A 17580-nucleotide genomic window follows, 5' to 3' on the forward strand; every position below is an offset into this window, starting at 1 on the left:
GTGTATGAGATTATATCAGTGTGTATGTGATGATATCAGTGTGTATGAGAGGATATCAGTGTGTATGAGAGGATATCAGTGTATATGAGATGATATCAGTGTGTATGAGATCAGTGTGTGTTCTCAGCAATGACAGTCGGTGACAGCACAGCTCCGCAGTCACAGGAGGTGAGTATAGCATGTGTGTTCGGATTGCAGTGTGGGCGGGGAGTGGGCGGGGAGTGGGCGGGGCGGGGGCGGGGGAGCTGTCAGTAGGAGGTCAGGCCACTCAGGGAGTGACAGAGTTCTGGGAAAAGCTGATCTACCTACAGCGAGTGTCACCGATCAGGAGCGGACTGCGGGGGGAACACTCACTACTATCTGGGATTATCGGGGTCACCCAGTGCCAGTGGAAGGAATATGGGGAGTGATCGCTGCTGTACAATGATCCTGAGCCTATGGGTGTCCATATATTTCCTGCTGGGATCCTTAGCGAAGGAGCAGGGTGAGTCTTCCAGGAAACACATAAAACAATTCTTTTCAGAGCCTTTCATTCATCAGGAGCCATGAGTCCCCATATTTCTCAAAACATGTGACTGATGTCTGATTGGATGGAAAGCCTTCAGTTTATAAATTGCTGTACCATATTTCTTCTACCAGTGTCTGTCTGAGGGTCACTTTACACATTACAATCTACTTAAGATTTACCAGCACTGTCATGTAAAGTCCAATTGATTTGTACTGAATCAGGCAGACCCTTGCATTACACAGTTGCTGGTAGTGCTAAAGGAGATTGTACAATCAGGTTGCATGGTGTATGATGAGGGTTTTGGGGACTGTACATGATTATTTAGGAGGGTGCTTAGACCCATCCCCTATGTTGTGCTGCTTTTTGCTATCTGTGAGTAGCCCAAAGAATTGGATACAGACACAGCGGCTGCACAGATGCAGTCGCATGTGGAAATCTGACATGCGGATAGGAGTGGGTGCATGCGTTTGAACGCAGACCCTGTGCGCTGACATGTCCAAGCAGCCGCTGTGTCTGTATCCACTTCTCTGGGCTGCCTACACATAGCAAAATGCAGCTCAGCACTGAGGACGGCTCTCAGCACCCGCCTGAATGAGCCCTTACAGGGTTAATAAACCCAAAATGTCATATTTTGCAGTTTACCAGTCCTTAGATGTGGCTGCTGTATTCGTTTTCTATTTTTTAAGCTTTTTCCCTCTGTTTTCACCTGGTGATCTGACCAGTAACACACCCCCTGCCCTCACTCTGGATGGAGATTAATGCCCCATACACACGTGCAGATTATCTGCAGACTTTTGTCTGCAGACTTACCTTTTCTATGTAGTGCAAGGGCCTGCCGGATTGCATACAAATTGAAAGTGTTTAGGTTTGACCTCATATTATATGGTTTTGGTAAGTCTGCAGACAAAAGTCTGCAGATAATCTGCACGTGTGTATGGGGCATTACACTAATCACTAACATACACAAACTGCATTGAAACTCCAGCTAAGTACCGGTTCACACATATGCAATGTCAGAGATCGCATGTGATTCGCACCGCACTGCTCTGCAAACCACATGTGATGTCTGTGCGATGCGAATTCAGCCATATAGATTGTATCCAAAGACATGCTGGTAGGTTAATTGGATCCTGTATTAAAAAAATGGCCCTGCTGTGTATGTATGTGAGTTAGGGACCTTAGATTGTAAGCTCCTGGAGGGCAGGGACTGATGTGAATGTGCAATGTATATGTAAAGCACTGTGTAAATTGACAGCGCTATATAAGTACCTGAAATAAATAAAAAATTTGCATCACATTCAGACCAAAGTCGCACAGGAGCCTTTTGTGGTCCACACCAGAATCGGATCGCATGGGTGTTCACACCTATGCGATCTGATTTATGTCCGAACTGACGTTCGCACTGCGATATGCAAACTAATCTGGGGGGGTCATTAACTGTGTATTGACACCCCCAGCGATTCGCATATGGCAGTGTGAACTGCCTGCGAGTTGAGTGCGATGCGGGAACCCGCAGTGGATTCGCAGGGTTCCCGCATCGCATATGTATGAACTTTCACTAATACTTTTTAAGCAGTTACAGCAATAGTTTTGTTTGTTTCGGGATGTTTTACAGAAATAATAATAAAAACACACCATTGAAAGCATCCCTTTCAGTGGTAAATGGTTTGCCTCAACCTTCTAACTGCGGGAGAGCTTGTTCTGCTGACAACGGACTTACTGGCAGGATCACTAGTTAAAAATAAAGAAAGCCTAAAAAAGAAAGCGAATGCAGCCATCACTTTAAATATAAGCAGTAATATAATAAATGATTGCTTTTGGGTTTAGTACTGCTTTGGAGACAAGGTAAAGTTTAGTGCTGTGCTGGATACAGTGTAACTTTGCGATCTTATGATTGAGATACAAATGATGGCTTTCTGGTATAAGGCGAAGACGTGTATCAATGTGAAATAACACCATCGCAGGACACATAACCATTGAAAACCTCTATAAGCTTACAGATACTGTGTGCTAGTTGGAATTGTAATGCTAATACATTATTGTTTTTTATAGGCATTATTTTTTTTTAGTTAATGGTGGTGCTTTGATGCATTTAAACACATATATTTAATCTATTTATTCCACCACTGTGCAGAGAAATGCAGAAACCCCCCCTGAACTGACACCTAGCAATCTGCATTTTTATGCCTTTTTTTATTTCTTTTAGGATGGTGCATTGTTATTACATTCTTATCAAAATCTATCATAATGTACGTCAATGGAGCAAAACACACAGATATAAAGTGGATGTTTATTATCGGCATTACAGCACACTTCTTGGCTTGTTCTTGCTATGTGCAGGGACCTGTGCAAGCCTTTGCAAGGACACACACAAGAACATTGTTATTATCTGTGTGCCCTGTTCATCATCCATTCACACCGGTGTGACTTGTCATGCGATTTGACAGTTCCAAATCGCACGACTATGCCTGCAATGGAACTGTTCATGTCGCAGCAATTATGAAAAAGGTTCCTCCACTACTTTTTATCAATTTCATTGCGACTTGCATAGACTTCTGTTAAATGAAGTCACAAGCTGCAATTAAAAAAGCAGCAAATCGCATGGAATCTTGCTGAAGTAGTGTGATTTCAAAGATGCATTTGTGGAAACGGGGGCTTACTGTGGTTAATACACTGTGCAATCACCTCTACCTTCATCAATGTAGTATAAGGGCCTGCTGAATGGATACAACAATTGTTTAGGTTTGTATTTATATTGTATCGTTTTGGTATATCTACAGAAACAGTTCAGTCAGATTGTATAGAGCAGGGTTTACCAACCAGGGTTCCTCCTGAGGTTGCTAGGGGTTCCTTGAGCAATGGGCAATTTCTGCCTCTCAGATAAGTTCCCAATGACAACATTGTTCCTTTTAGTTATCTGTAAGGGGGTAATTCTACCCAAAGATGACGAGACTAATGGGCCATACACACTATAAGATTTTCTGAAGACTTTTTCCTTTAGACTAAGGCTGGCCATACACTATACAATTTTCTTATTCAATTTCCTTTAGATTTACCTTTAACTATGTAGTGCAAGGGCCTGCCTGATTGCATACAAATTGAAAGTGTTTAGGTTTGACCCTATATTACAGTGGTTCTCAAATCCGGTCCTCGGGACCCACCAACAGGCCAGGTTTGCAAGATAACTAAATTACATCACAGGTGATCTCATTTGCTTCTCAGTGATTGCAGTATTCTAGTCTGCATCCCCCAAGGTAATACTTAAAATCTGGCCTGTTAGTGGGTCCCGAGGACCGGAGTTGAGAACCACTGCTATATTACATGGTTTTGGTAAATCTAAAGGAAAGTTGAACAAGAAAATTGTATAGTGTATGGCCAGCCTTACCAAAACCATATGATATGAGGTCAAACCTAAACACTTTCAATTTGTCTGCAATCTGGCAGGCCCTTGCACTACATAGAAAAGGTAAATCTGAAGGAAATCTAACCACAAAAGTTGGATAGTGTGTATCCAGCTTTAAGCTGAATACACACTATACAACTTTCTTTAGATTTTTTCCTTTAGATTTACCAAAACCATATAATATGAGGTCAAATCTAAACACTTTCAATTTGTATGCAATCAACTATGTACCTTGCACTACATAGTTGAAGGTAATTCTAAAGGAAATCTAACAACAAAAGTTGTATGGTGTGTATCCAGCTTTATGCCTCGTACACACGTTCAGATAATCGGACGACTTATCGTTCGCAATTTGTTGCATGATACTAATATCGAATTCAACAATGCATATAAACGTAGGATTTTTTTCGGGAAAAGCTTCCTGGTTGCTTAGCTACGTATCAGATGGTGCAAAACAAAAACAATGGCAGCCAGGCTTTTTCCGTGCTATTTTAGTTTTTCTGATCATGCGCGGTCTTTGTCGATCGATTTTTAGCGGACGCATAGTGTACTGATGAAACGATTGTCGTTCGCGGGGCTATCGTACAACAGAAGTTTTCCTGTTTGTCCCTTCGGATTTTGTTGGACGAACTGTCGTGATCGGCTGTCAAAAGCTGTGTACTGCTGTCAAAAGCTGTGTACTACCGATCAGATTATCGTGCGATCAGGTCGAAAGCGAGTTTTATCGTGCGATTATCTGAACGTGTGTGCAAGGCATTAGGAGCGTTCTTCCCACTGACTGTCACACTAATATGTCATGAGTTGTAGATTTTCAAATTTTTAGCAGGGGTTCCCCAAGACCAGAAATGTATTTCAAGGGTTCCTCTGTGTTGAAATGGTTGAGAAAGGCTGATATAGTGTATAATCATCTTAAAATTGTGGTCTTAAAGTTTGATGCCATATGGCTGCAATGGATGGAGGTTATGTGCCATACACGAGGATAGGCTTCCAGTTGGCACAGTGTGTATAAGCTTGTTTTTCTCTTTTGTTTACATGGTGACACTGTTTTGAGTGTTATGAATGACTTGTGTACGCTTTTGGATATGATTGCTACTCGATCTGGCCTGTATTTGTATTCTTGTACTCTGCCTCTCGCCCTGTGTGGCAATTTTTTTTATTGCAAAAAAAAAAAAAAAAGTTATTTACGTATAAAGAAAACCTGATTAGAAAAAAATGCTGGTCTCACGTGTGTTGCAGTACTGTTTGAAAATCTGCAGCATGTCTGCATTTCTTCACGATGCAATGTGCATAAACATATGAGAAATGTGAATAAACACAACACAACCCACAGAGGTCGAAAGGAAGCAATGACATGGGATTATTGGGTAAAAATGCATTCAATTAAAACGCACATTAACTGATGTGTATAAAAATGGATGTAAACACGCATTAGGCTAGGTTCACACCACCCACAGAGAAAACATTCCTTTTTCTTGTTTACGTAATTCATTTTTATTAAGATGTACAAAACTGTAGGATACAAAGAGCAAACGGGAAAGGAAAAGGAAAAGGAAAAGAAAAAGGGTCACACGTCGACCCAGTTCTATTATTATATACAAAATATTTCAACAATATATACAGCATAAATATTTTATACTTGCTTATATTAAGCCGTGACTTGGCCTCTGCAGCTTACACATATATTTGCAAATGTGCAAGCTAAACCCTTGGTTTTTAATGTGGAATATTAGACAAGGTCAGTTGGGTTTGTTGCAGGCTGGCTGTTAAAGCGGAAGTATACTCAAAAATACTCAAAAAAAAAAACCCTGCAAGACAAAGGCATAATAAGCTAGTATGCATCGCATACTAGCTCATTATGAAATACTTACCTTAGAACGAAGCCCGACACGGACACCTGGACACCGCTGTGGGAGTGGACATGATCCCTCTGCGTCTCTTCCGGGTTCGGCGGCTCTGGCCTCTCACAGCGATGACGTTACTCCCGCACATGTGCGCGGGAGATTAACTTTCCGGCAACTTCCCAGCAAGGAACTCTGAAGGTCCGCCAGACCTTCAGAGTGCATGCGCCGCTCGCGTCAGCGGCTGCATGTAGTGCAAATATCTCCTAAACCGTGCAGGTTTAGAAGATATTAAGTGTACCTACAGGTAAGCCTTATTATAGCCACAAAAATCGGTATACTACCGCTTTAAGTAAATCCAAAAGCTAAAAGCTAGTACCGCACAAGGAGCTGATGATGTCATTGTGATGAAATGCGTAGGGCAGAGCTACCAGCGTCATTGCGTCACTTCCGGTAGAGTCCGTGGAATGCACTGCTACCCGGACTTCATGTATTCTCTCATGCTGTGTACATGCCGGCTTGCTGTAAGTGCATTGGAATTTATTTTTAACCACTTCTAGACTGGAAGGATTTGCCCCCTTAATGACCAGTCCATTTTTTGCGATTCTGCACTGCCTTTTTTTGACAGACAATTGCGTGGTCGTGCAAAGCTGTACCTAAATAAAATTGGTTTTCTTTTTTCCCCACAAATAGAGCTTTCTTTTGGTGGTATTTGATCACATGTGTGATTTTTTTTTTTTTTTTTTTTTTTTTTTTTTTTGCGCTATAAACACAAATAGTGCAACAATTCTGAAAAAAAAAAAAACAATATTTTTCACATTCTGCTATATAACATTCCCCAAAAAAAAAAAAAAATTTTTAAATCTAAATGTTTTTACATTTTTGGTCAATTTGTTTTCTGCTACATATTTTTGGTAAAAAAAATAGCAATAAACATATTTTGATTGGTTTGCGCAAAAGTTATTGCGTCTACTAACTACGGGAAAAATGTATGTAATTTTTTTTTTTTACTAGTAATGGCGGTGATCTGCGATTTTTAGCGGGACTGCGACATTGCAGCGGACAGATCAGACCCCTAACTGACATTTTTGAAACTTTTGGGGGGGCCAGTGACATTACTACAGTAATCAGTGCTAAAAATATGCACTGTTACTGTAATAATGCCATTGGCAGGGAAGGGGTTAACTCAGGGGCGATCAAAGGGTTAAATGTGTACCTAGGGGCGTGTTTATAGCTGTATAGGGGCGGGGCTTGTGAAATGATCACAGAGACCTGTGATCCTATATAGAAGGATCAGAGGAGCTCTGTGATCATTCCAGAGAGAAGTACGGTCAGCTGTGATTACGACGAGCGATCACGATCGGCAGGCGGCAATCGGAGCCGCCTGCATCGGAGTCCCTGCTGCCGAGTGGAGCGCGGCTGACATATACCTACGGCGGTTTGGGCAGGAGGGCCAGCCTGCCGCAGTATTTCTGTGGCGGGCGGTCTGAAATTGGTTAATAAAGGAACTATACAATTGTGCACTATGGGCAATTGTTTTTCATGTTTTTACATGTAAAACGAGGCAAAAGGAAAAAGGTTTACCACCGTGTGTGAAGCTTAGGTCTGCCGCTCCAGCCACTGGGTGTCATTCGGATGTGGATCGCAGGTCTGTCGTCCTAAACATTGATTGCTGGTTTCCCCCAAGAGGGGCGAGCTCTCTGGTGAGTAAGGCACAAGAGGGGGAGCATGTTTGTGGAACACCAGCAACCAGCACTTACAGTATGTAAAGAATTAGTTGGAGCACTTTAAAGAGCACCTGTCACTTTATGAGTGTGAGGAACTTTTGAAGGAACTGTTTTATATGCATTTTTATTTTTCCATTTTTCCATATATTTATATATTTTTATTCTATAAATAGTCTTTTGTGTACTAGAGCACCAGTCACTTTTTTGATCACTGTTTTGATCAGAGGTAATTTATTTAATGATCGCAATTTGTTTTATCATGTGTTTACCTGCATTCACGTTTACCAAACACTGGTTGTGCACCTATAGCACCTTATTTATTTGATTATAAAGCACTTTATGGTACACAATTATAACCTTTCCAGAGGCATATTTACATTGCTAAGCAGCGCCCTACCCACTATACTCCTTTTCCACTGGCTGTTAAGTGTTAAAGGAATTATTGTTTGTTGTTTTTTGACATGCGTTGCCCTTCCATGTGCTTCTTGCTGCAAAGGCCAGTTATAGGTGGGGGTGGTTGCCATTTCTATGTATTATATACATAGTATTATATACTTATATTAAACAGCATATTCTCAAATGTTATACAATTTTTTTTTTTTTAAATGATTACATCCATTCTTACCTCAGTGTGGACTATTATATCATTTATTATCGTATATTAATACATTTTGTGTCCTTAAAAGAGAAATTAAAAAAAAGTTATGTTCTCCTCTGCGGGCAGTACAGTAAACCCCCGCTCCATCGCGGTTCAGTTTTTGCGGTCCTGGTATATTGCGTTTTTTTTTGTAATGTTATTTTACTATATAAATCATTAAAAATGAAAATTTTTTGTGTTTTCCATAGCTCTTGCTGTCTCTTAGTATCTTTTATGTGTTTAAATGAGTTTCTACTGTTTTAAAAGTGTGTTTAAAGACCTTAAAATGCTTCTACACGTACAGTGACAGCAAAAAAAAAAAACATGCCTACAATGCATTTTAATAGGGTTTTTCTATTTCACGGATTTTCACTTTTCGCGGCTTGGTCTGGAACGTAACCCCCGCAATGGAGGGGGGTTTACTTTATTCGGGCTGGGCAGGCTTTGGGGGGGAGGTGCCTTGTGTGTTTATATTGCAAGCCACTGTTTTCCCCCTTGTGTTTGTTTTTTTTTATTTTAACAGTAACATTTATTTAAGCGCCGGTTCACATTACCGCGACGCTACTTGCAGGGGCGACCTCCGAGATCGCGGTGCGAGCAGCGCGCCGCGACCTCGGAGCGGCCGCCACGGACTTCATAACATTTAAGTCTATGGCGGTCGCCTCCTGGTCGCCCCAAAGAAGCTCCGGACCCTTTTTCTAGGTCGGAGCGACTTGTGTCGCTCCTATTAGAACGGGTCCGTAGCTTCCCTATGGGAGGCGACCTGTGGCGACCTGTGAGGCGACCAGGTCGCCTCACAGGTCGCCCCAGTGTGAACCGGCACTAAATGTTTATACACTGCAGCTCAGCTGTCAAAGCTTTGCAAGCTATATGTGGATCCTGCCGATTTGTATCCATTATTCTGTGTCCATCGTTTGGTGTTTTTCTTATAATGTGTTGTATTGTTAAAGGAGAAGTACAGCCAAAGCTCGTTTGGCTGTACTTCTGTGGATCACCGGAGTGCAGTGTGTTCTGCACTCTGTGACCCGTTTTCAGCAGACAGCGGGATAAAACGCGCTGTTGACTGACATCACAGAGCCGGTCCAGACTCAGGGAAGATCGCGAACATATGGTTGGGATCTGCCCATATGCCTGGACCAGTCCTGAGCGAGCCGCTGGGAGCCTGAGCCAGCCCCTCCCGCCCCCCTCCACAGCCCAGCACTCCAGTAAGCACTGGAGGGGGCAGAGCAGACAGCGGTGACTGACAGACACCATCTCTCTGCCCAGGCGGTGTTTGATCGCTCGGTTCTCGGTGTAAGAGCCGGCAGGGGCCAGATGCAGCATCGAACCAATGCTGCATCCACCTAGGTAAGTATGATTCTACGAAAAAAACAGGTTCTCACACTTCTCTTTTAACACATTGACATACGAAATGGAAACAAGTTACTTTAGTCAGTAAAGCGTTGTATGTTCTAGTGCACTTTTGTTGGTCACCGATTCGATTGTAGGGAATTTCATGTAGTGAATCTCATGCTAATAAAACAAAACACTCGACTGATCAATCTGCTGATTGCAAGTGCAACTCTATAGCAAATGTGCATATGTCCTTGTTATTTAGTCACAATTTTGCTGTTGATGCAATTGTCTGATGCGTATGGGAATTGCTTTAGGCATCCTGTGGGCGGGCTTTGTTTTCGTGCGTTGGATGTGCGATTGGAACACACGTCTAATACAGGGAGCAAAATTCCTTTGACTTGAATTGAGCAGTAGACATGGCAGTTCAGAGGCTGCGTATCACCCACTTTGCATTGCCTTCCTTATGATGCAGCATGCCCTATTGTGGGTGCTTTTAAAACTGCACACAAATCAGGTCCAACACATTTGTCATCTGAACATGTCTATGATGGAATAGCACCCTGAAGTCTGGCTGAAAATCTCCTATAGCAGGGGTGTCCAAACTTTTTTCAAAGAGGGCCAGATTTGATGAAGTGAACATGCGTGAGGGCCAACCATTTTGCCTGACATTCTTTGGACCATAAAAATGAAATGCAAATTAACTATTTTATGCAAAGTTTATTGCAAACGGTATACTTTTCATTTCGTCACATGAATGACAAATCTAAACAGGTGTTAAATCACTCTGCCTTTCATATCTGAAGGCCAGATGAAAAGAAAAATCCAGGAAGCTGAAATATATGTCAGGAACATTGTAAAGCACATTACATATTATTGGTAATTAAGGTTGTCTGTTCATTTTTAAGTTAAAAAAATATGAACAGGAACATTACACCAAGTATACTGTACATGTTGTGTCCAAATATGTTTATAACTGATTTAGACCAACTGACATTAACTGAGATTTTACAATGTATTCATTTCAATTTGGAGCATGCGTGCTCCCTAATCAGCCACACAAGGGTTAACCACATATAAGCGCTATATGAACCCACCGATGATGATTAATGATGGCAGCAATAATAGTCATGAATGATGCCAATGTAGTAAATAGAACATTGAAAAGTTTTATTCAAAATGAGTTCCATGTATGTATAAAACAGCAGTACACCTTGTCCAATCACCCCCACTGGATCTGCAATGGTGAAGCCAAAATAAGGGGTTAAAAACTCACTGATTGGTGACTATCCAGTGTGTGTGAAGGCATAAAACCAGCCAGGAACAATGCAGCAGTGTGGACAGTTGTGCCGTGCTCAAGCTGTGAGGCGATAACAGAATGCCTCAACCTTGGACAGGGGAGGGAGGAAAAGGGATCACACAATGCCCGGTATAGGGGGCAAGGAGGATCGCCATCTGTGGCCGCTCCGATCACCCACGATGAGTGCCGACCGGGAAGGGGACCCGGACGTGACATCAGACTCTGGGGGAAGGAGGACAAAAACGAGGCTTGAACCAATATAGAGCCGCTGGTGGTGAGCGGCATGTGCGGTGACCCACTGCAGGGGAGCCAGGGGACCGGGAGGAGTGCCTGCTTCTCGTATGGTTGTCCTGACAACTTTTCAATGTTCTATTTACTACATTGGCATCATTCATGACTATTATTGCTGCCATCGGTAATCCTCATCATTGGGTTCATATAGCGCTTATATGTGGTTAACCCATGTGTGACTGATACTTTTGAACATCCCTCCTGGTGTGTTTTGTTCCCACACAGCTGCTATTTGACCCCCAAGTGTTATGCCAATTATCATGGAGAGGACGCTGGTCCTGTCATACTAGCACCAGATTTATTTGTGTTTTTTTAGTGCTCCCTAATCAGGCTAAGTCCGAGGCCATGTTGAGCAAGGGATATAAAGCTGGCGGGGTTAACAATAGTGTATTTACAAGTAACAGGGCCGTTCAAAGATCCAGAGATCCCAGGGGTCCTGAGCAGCGCCCGAGGATTCACAGGGATCATAACAATAGATTTTTCCAAATTACCTGTGGGGCCGTATAAAAGCGGGCCGCGGGCCGGACTTTGGCCATGCCTGTCCTATAGAAAGCTTTGCTTTGCCCCTGTCCTGTTACCAGGGTGTATAATCAAAAATGATTCTCCTGCGTTGGGTAATAGGCTTGGAGGTGTATATTGCGAAAATCTCTCTTCTACCCCCAGTGGTCTTGCTGCCCCCCCCTCAGAACAATAGGTATCCTCGGGACTGTAAAACAATAGCAAGAGAAGGGCGCAAATGAGATAATTCCCGTTTGCTATGCTATGATATGCCCATGTACACTGTGTGTATGGGAGTATAACAATTGTTGTTTTTACCTTGGAATAAAATGTATTTTGGTAATGCACTAAGTTAGTACACCCTTCCCTTGCTATCATAGGTGTGTGAAGACTTTTGCATTAGGGGGTGCACCCCAAAGCTCAGACACAGGTGTGTGTGTGTGTGTGGAGATATATATATATATATATATATATATATATGTGTGTAGGGCAATGGACAGTGTCGATAGAGCAGTGGATGATGTCAGTAGGGCAGAGGTTGCTATCAGTAGTTACATTTTTTTATATATTTTTTTAATATTACTTTTTACAATTTTATATTTTTTTTTACAATCATTTTTTATTATTGTTTTTTTTAACTATTTTTTAGGAGCTCCATTGGGGGGCTTTGGTAAAATATCAGGGGAATAAACAAACTCCTAATGTCTCCCTTTTGAGACAAAGAAAGGGACCGAGGATAGAGTTTTCCCAGTTTCTTTTTCTGCAGCCAAGCAGCAGTGGCGGAGCTAGACTTTTAAAACAGGGGTGGCAAAGGGGTGGCAAGGTATTATTTTGAGGGGTCAATATACAAAGTGTTCAATTACACCGCAATGTCGCAGTCCCTCTAATAATCGTTGATCGCTGCCATTACTAGTAAAAACAATTGAAAAAATAAAAAGTTCCATAGTTTGTAGACGTAATAACTTTTTTGCAAACCAATCAAAATACACTTAGGATTTTTTACAAAAAATATGTGGCAGAATGCATATTAGCCTAAATTTATGAAAAAATTAGATTTTTTTCATTGGGAATGTTTTATAGCAGAAAGTAAAAAGGATTTGTTGCTAATTTTATGTTTATAGCGCAAAATATAAAAACTGCAGAGGTGATCAAATACCACCAAAAGAAATCTCTATTTGTGGGAAAAAAATACATCAGTTGTATTTGGGTACAGCGTCACACAACCTCGCAATTGTCAGTTAAAGCAATGCAGTGCCGTATCGCAGAAAATGGTCTGGTCATTAAGGGGGAGCTGAAGTAGTTAAAGGGTCAGTTTTTTCAGATAATTTTGCCCATTTAAGACTTTTTTTCTGAGCGGTCCGGGGATGGTAAAAACAGACAACTCGAAGTCTAGATCACAACTGGAACCCCTCCAAAATGTGCCACAGCTTTGATGGTTTATGTTAAGCCTATGGTCAATGGGGCCATGCCACAACCATAAGCCAAAGACTTGGCTTGCTGTTGTGGCTTATTAGCCCCATAAAAAAATCTGCCACTCTGCTAAAAATAAAAAAAGCAGGATTTAGGAGAATTATTATAAATAATTTTGCCCCCTTTACTAAATCATTGTAATACCACCCATATTCCTGTCCTTTTTAACAGGGTGACTGACAGTAAGCTGACACTAATGCTGCACAGGTGTTAGGTTACTTTCACCCTGGTAAAAGGGCAAGAATATGGGTGGCATTACAATGACTTATAAAAGGGGGAAACATTTTTGGTAAGGAGCATAGACTGTACAGGAACAGGCGCTTCTGCTACTTGGGCGAAACTGTCCCTCACCTCAGTCACTGCAGGCTGCCCAGGAACTCCTTTCAGAGCTGATCCATGCATCCATTCCACAAGACCCACACCAAGACAGGAAGACCGCGGGAATCGGGATGAAGATTTAAGGCATGTGATTGACAGACAGCGCTTCCGATACACCCATTGGCTGTGTAAGTAGCAGGAGGTGGTGCAGCCTGCAAAAATTTAGGCTGCACCAACTCCAGAGGTAGGACACAAAGTGAAAGTAAGATACAGGACGCTTGTCCTGTTTTGGTGTGGGATGGATCGGCGGCGCTCCCCTGTGATTACTCTGCTCCTCCTCCCTCCCTCTGCCTACCAGCTCTCCATCCGCTTTCCTCCGCAGCTCCTGTACAGCAATCCCCTGTGATTCCTCCACTACCATGCACCCGCCCAGGATCAGGGTGGCAACAGGGGTGGCAAGGACTTTGTCTGGGGTGGCAATTGCCACCCCAGCTAACCCTCTGGCTCCGCCACTGCCAAGCAGCAGGGGGAATCTGCCCAGCACAGGGTGATTAGGATGTGCCCAGGCACACTTGGCACACCCTGTGTGCACGCCTATGCTTGCTATTGTTTTACTGTTACTAGGATGCTCCAGCTGTTAAACACTCACCTCCCGCATTACAGGAGAGAGCGTTCTTCAACCCCTGTGTATGCTCAGTGTACTTTCTCTCCCTCTTTCGCAGCAGCAGCTCAGCTTAGCATGAGGGAGAAAGGTGCAGTGTGCATGCTGTTAGGGCTCTATCACTTCAGGTGTGTGTGTTGGCACAAAATGCCTTGTTCCCCATGAGGCGAGTTCACATTCACATGGGCTTATTTACACAGGCACAGAAACTCCTTACAGCTTGATGAGCCATTAGTTTGATTTTGTACTAGCATGTTGCTGAATGCAGGCATCCTATATAAATGAATGGTTGCACAGCCCTGGACTCACAGGCACTGTTTTGGGGGGTGTCGTACACCCGTCCCTGGGTACCTGTCAAACTGTCAATTGTGCATGCAGGCAATGCGTATCCATTCTCTAATATAGGATGCCTGCAGGCAGCTATATGCTAATACAAATGTTAAAAAAAAATGCTCTTCTGAACACAGCTCTTTGATCATGTGACTGAGCCCTCAGCATGAACATTTTTCATTAGCATATAGCTGTGTGCAGGCATCGTATATTACTCCAGTGTTTCTCAACCTTCTTTTCAGTTAAGGCACCCTTGAAAATGATGCACAATCTCGAGGCACCCCATTCTAAAATGTAAAAGAAAATAATAGTTTTACATAATGCAGCGGCATTGACACACATAGGACACTCAACATTATAGATGTTTTATTTTAAACCCCTTTTCACACTGGTACTGACTAGTATTCTAGTGTTTCTCCTCTCCCTCCGTTTCCCTCCCCCATTCTGCTAATGTGACCCCAGTGCATAAGGAGAAGGGCAAACAAGGACATCCTCAGGTGCTCAATGTCTTCCTTATCAATGTATGCCATCATCATTTCTTAGAATTCCAACAGCTGGATCATACAGTGCCCAAGGTTGTAATGCTGCACAAATTTAAACTTATGGCTTTGTGTAATGAAAAAAAAAAAATGCAGATGAGATCCAATTTTGGGCAATTTGAGGCAATTTTTTGCATTTTGTCAAGGCACACCTGCAGAGCCCAGAAGGCATCCTATGGCACCCTGGTTGGAAAAGACCGTATTAGTCATGGAATATGAATTGCCTGCATGCACAGTAGGGTTGCCACTTTTTCTTCAAGCCAAACCCCAACACTTTGGCGGCGCACAGCATTAATTTTTTTTTTTTTAGTATGCACTATAGGATTTTAACAGACTTGGGACACCTTTGGGCACTCCAAAGAGAATAGTTATGTGGTGCACATAGTGCCCCCTTACCCTCCTGGCAAGCCCTGTCCTGAGCCACATTCCTGTCAGAATATTGTGTGCGGGTCTCAGGTGGAGGGAAACCCGGACACATGATTCAAACCCGGAATGTCCAGGTGAATCCTGGACAGGTGGCAACCCTAATGTACAGTCGAGTGTAACAGGTACCCAAGGATGGATGCATGGCCCCTAAAACAGAGCAAGTGCGACCAGGCCATGCATCCATTCATTTATAACAATATATACCCTCATCTATCTCTACATCTATAAGCATTGTGAAGAAATCTGTTTTAAAAGTTCACAACACAGGTTTAGCTTTTTGTCTTTGAGAACAGAATCTTGGCAGCCTGCCAGCTCTCTAGTGTAAACAGCAGGTGTTTGTAAGCTGCTAGAAACCAACTGAAACCCGAGTTTGGTTGTGATCTTTGAGAATGAATAACTTCATGTTTTAAGGCTTTCATTCACACCCTAAAGAGGAGCTCCAGTCATATTTGTGTTTGCTAAAAGTCAGCAGCTACAAAAGCTTTAGCTGCTGACTTTTAATGAGCAGACACTCACCTGTCCCAGGATCCAGCGTTGTGCTTACTGAGCTATTTTCCCCACCTGTCTTTGGTCCCTGGCGCCAGCATCATAACTGTGGGCACTTGGCTGTGACAGCTTGTGGCTTTACAGCCGGGTGGGCACTTCACATGCGCAAACCACACTGCGCATTTTAAATGGTCCCGCAGTCTTCTGGGAACCTGTGACATGTCCTAGAAGACTGCGAAGAGGGGGAAAATAGAACTGTCAAAACCAGGTACTCCCCCCCCCCCCCCCCCAAAAAAAAAGTGCCATTACCTAAAGAGGAGCTGCGGAGGAGACCTTAACCACTTCAGCCCCGGAAGATTTTACCCCCTTCCTGACCAGGCCCTATTTTGCGATTCGGCACTGAGTTATATTAACGGACAATTGCACAATCAGGCGACGCTGTACCCAAACAAAATTTACGTCCCTTATTTTACCCACAAATAGAGCTTTCATTTGGTGGTATTTGATCACCTGTGCGATTTTAAATGTTTGCGCTATAAACAAAAAAAGAGCGACAATTTTGAAAAAAAAAATGTTTTTCACATTCTGCTATATAACATTCCCCAAAAAAAAAAAAATTAAATCAAAATGTTTTACCTTTTTAGGCCAATTTGTTTTCTGCTACATATTTTTGGTAAAAAAAATTGCAATAGGCGTATTTTCATTGGTTTGCGCAAAAGTTATCACGTTTACTAACTACGGGAAAGATTTATGTCATTTTTATTTATTTATTTATTTATTTATTTATTTTTGCTAGTAATGGCGGCGATCTGTAATTTTTTGTGGGACTTCGACGTTGCGGCGGACGGATCGGACCCCTAACTGACATTTTTGACACTTTTGGGGGGGGACCAGTGACATTACTACAGTAATCAGTGCTATAAATATGCACTGTTACTGTAATAATGACACTGGCAGGGAAGGGGTTAACCCTATGGGTGATCAAAAGGTTAAATGTATGCCTCATGCTTACTGACATGTGGGGGGAGGGGGGTTCTCTGACACAGGCAGAGATCGCAGGTTCAGCTGCAGGTGGGTCTTCTCACACTTTCCCCGACGACTGGGGAAGGGAAGCGGCGATCGCGGTGGTATTATGAAGAATTGTATTTATTATTATGGACTTGTCACTTCATTTATTATGTATTTAATATTTATTGTGGATTATTTATGATAAATTTATCACGATCATCAGCACTTGCACTTTATATTCACTGTGACATATTTTGTGAGTATTATTTTACCGTCACAATATTGCTTAATTTTGATTTTCAAGCACTTGCACTTAATTTCCACTGTGCATAACCACTTATTTGTGTTTAATCATTGATTCATGAATATTGTTTACCTATTAGCAATTATTTTCCTTTGGCGCTGCATTATTTAGAATTATTGCATTTATTTTTGTGTTATGTGGAAGCACTGAATGCATGCTGCCCTTGGTACTTTGACACTATCCTATTATTTCTTTTTGGTTTAGCGCTGATTTCTTTCACATATTTTTACGTTCACATACAAGTACATGTTACAGCCGGCACAAAATGGTTTGGAGATAAAAATAACCCCAGCACAGTCAGGGCTAGTGCATTCCACAATGGATAGCCTCTGTACTGTCCCGGGTCGCACTTACCTTTTAGAAGAAATACTTACCTTGAAAATGTCTTGTCCAGCGCTGCCATCTCAGGTGTGGGCAGCTGAAGCTAGGGCGTCCTCTTCCGTGTCCTCTTCCATCCCAGAATGCCCTGCAGCGGCCCCGCTCGTCACTTCCGGGGCAGGCGCG

At 42.5% G+C, this 17580-nt stretch overlaps 1 protein-coding gene across 1 annotated transcript in view; it reads left to right on the forward strand.

Annotated features, from left to right (window-relative positions):
- Positions 1-292: 292 nt before the first annotated feature.
- The window catches only part of LOC309560528 (interleukin-13 receptor subunit alpha-1-like), a 142302-nt gene continuing 125014 nt past the window's right edge, over positions 293-17580 (forward strand). The window contains exon 1 of the mRNA XM_082264159.1: positions 293-484. Within this exon, the coding sequence (XP_082120285.1) occupies positions 400-484 (85 nt within the window). The 5' untranslated portion in view covers positions 293-399. The remainder of the gene's footprint in view (positions 485-17580) is intronic.

Source organism: Pelophylax lessonae (genome assembly GCF_965119305.1).
Source record: "Pelophylax lessonae genome assembly, chromosome: 7".
Classification (NCBI taxonomy): domain Eukaryota; kingdom Metazoa; phylum Chordata; class Amphibia; order Anura; family Ranidae; genus Pelophylax; species Pelophylax lessonae.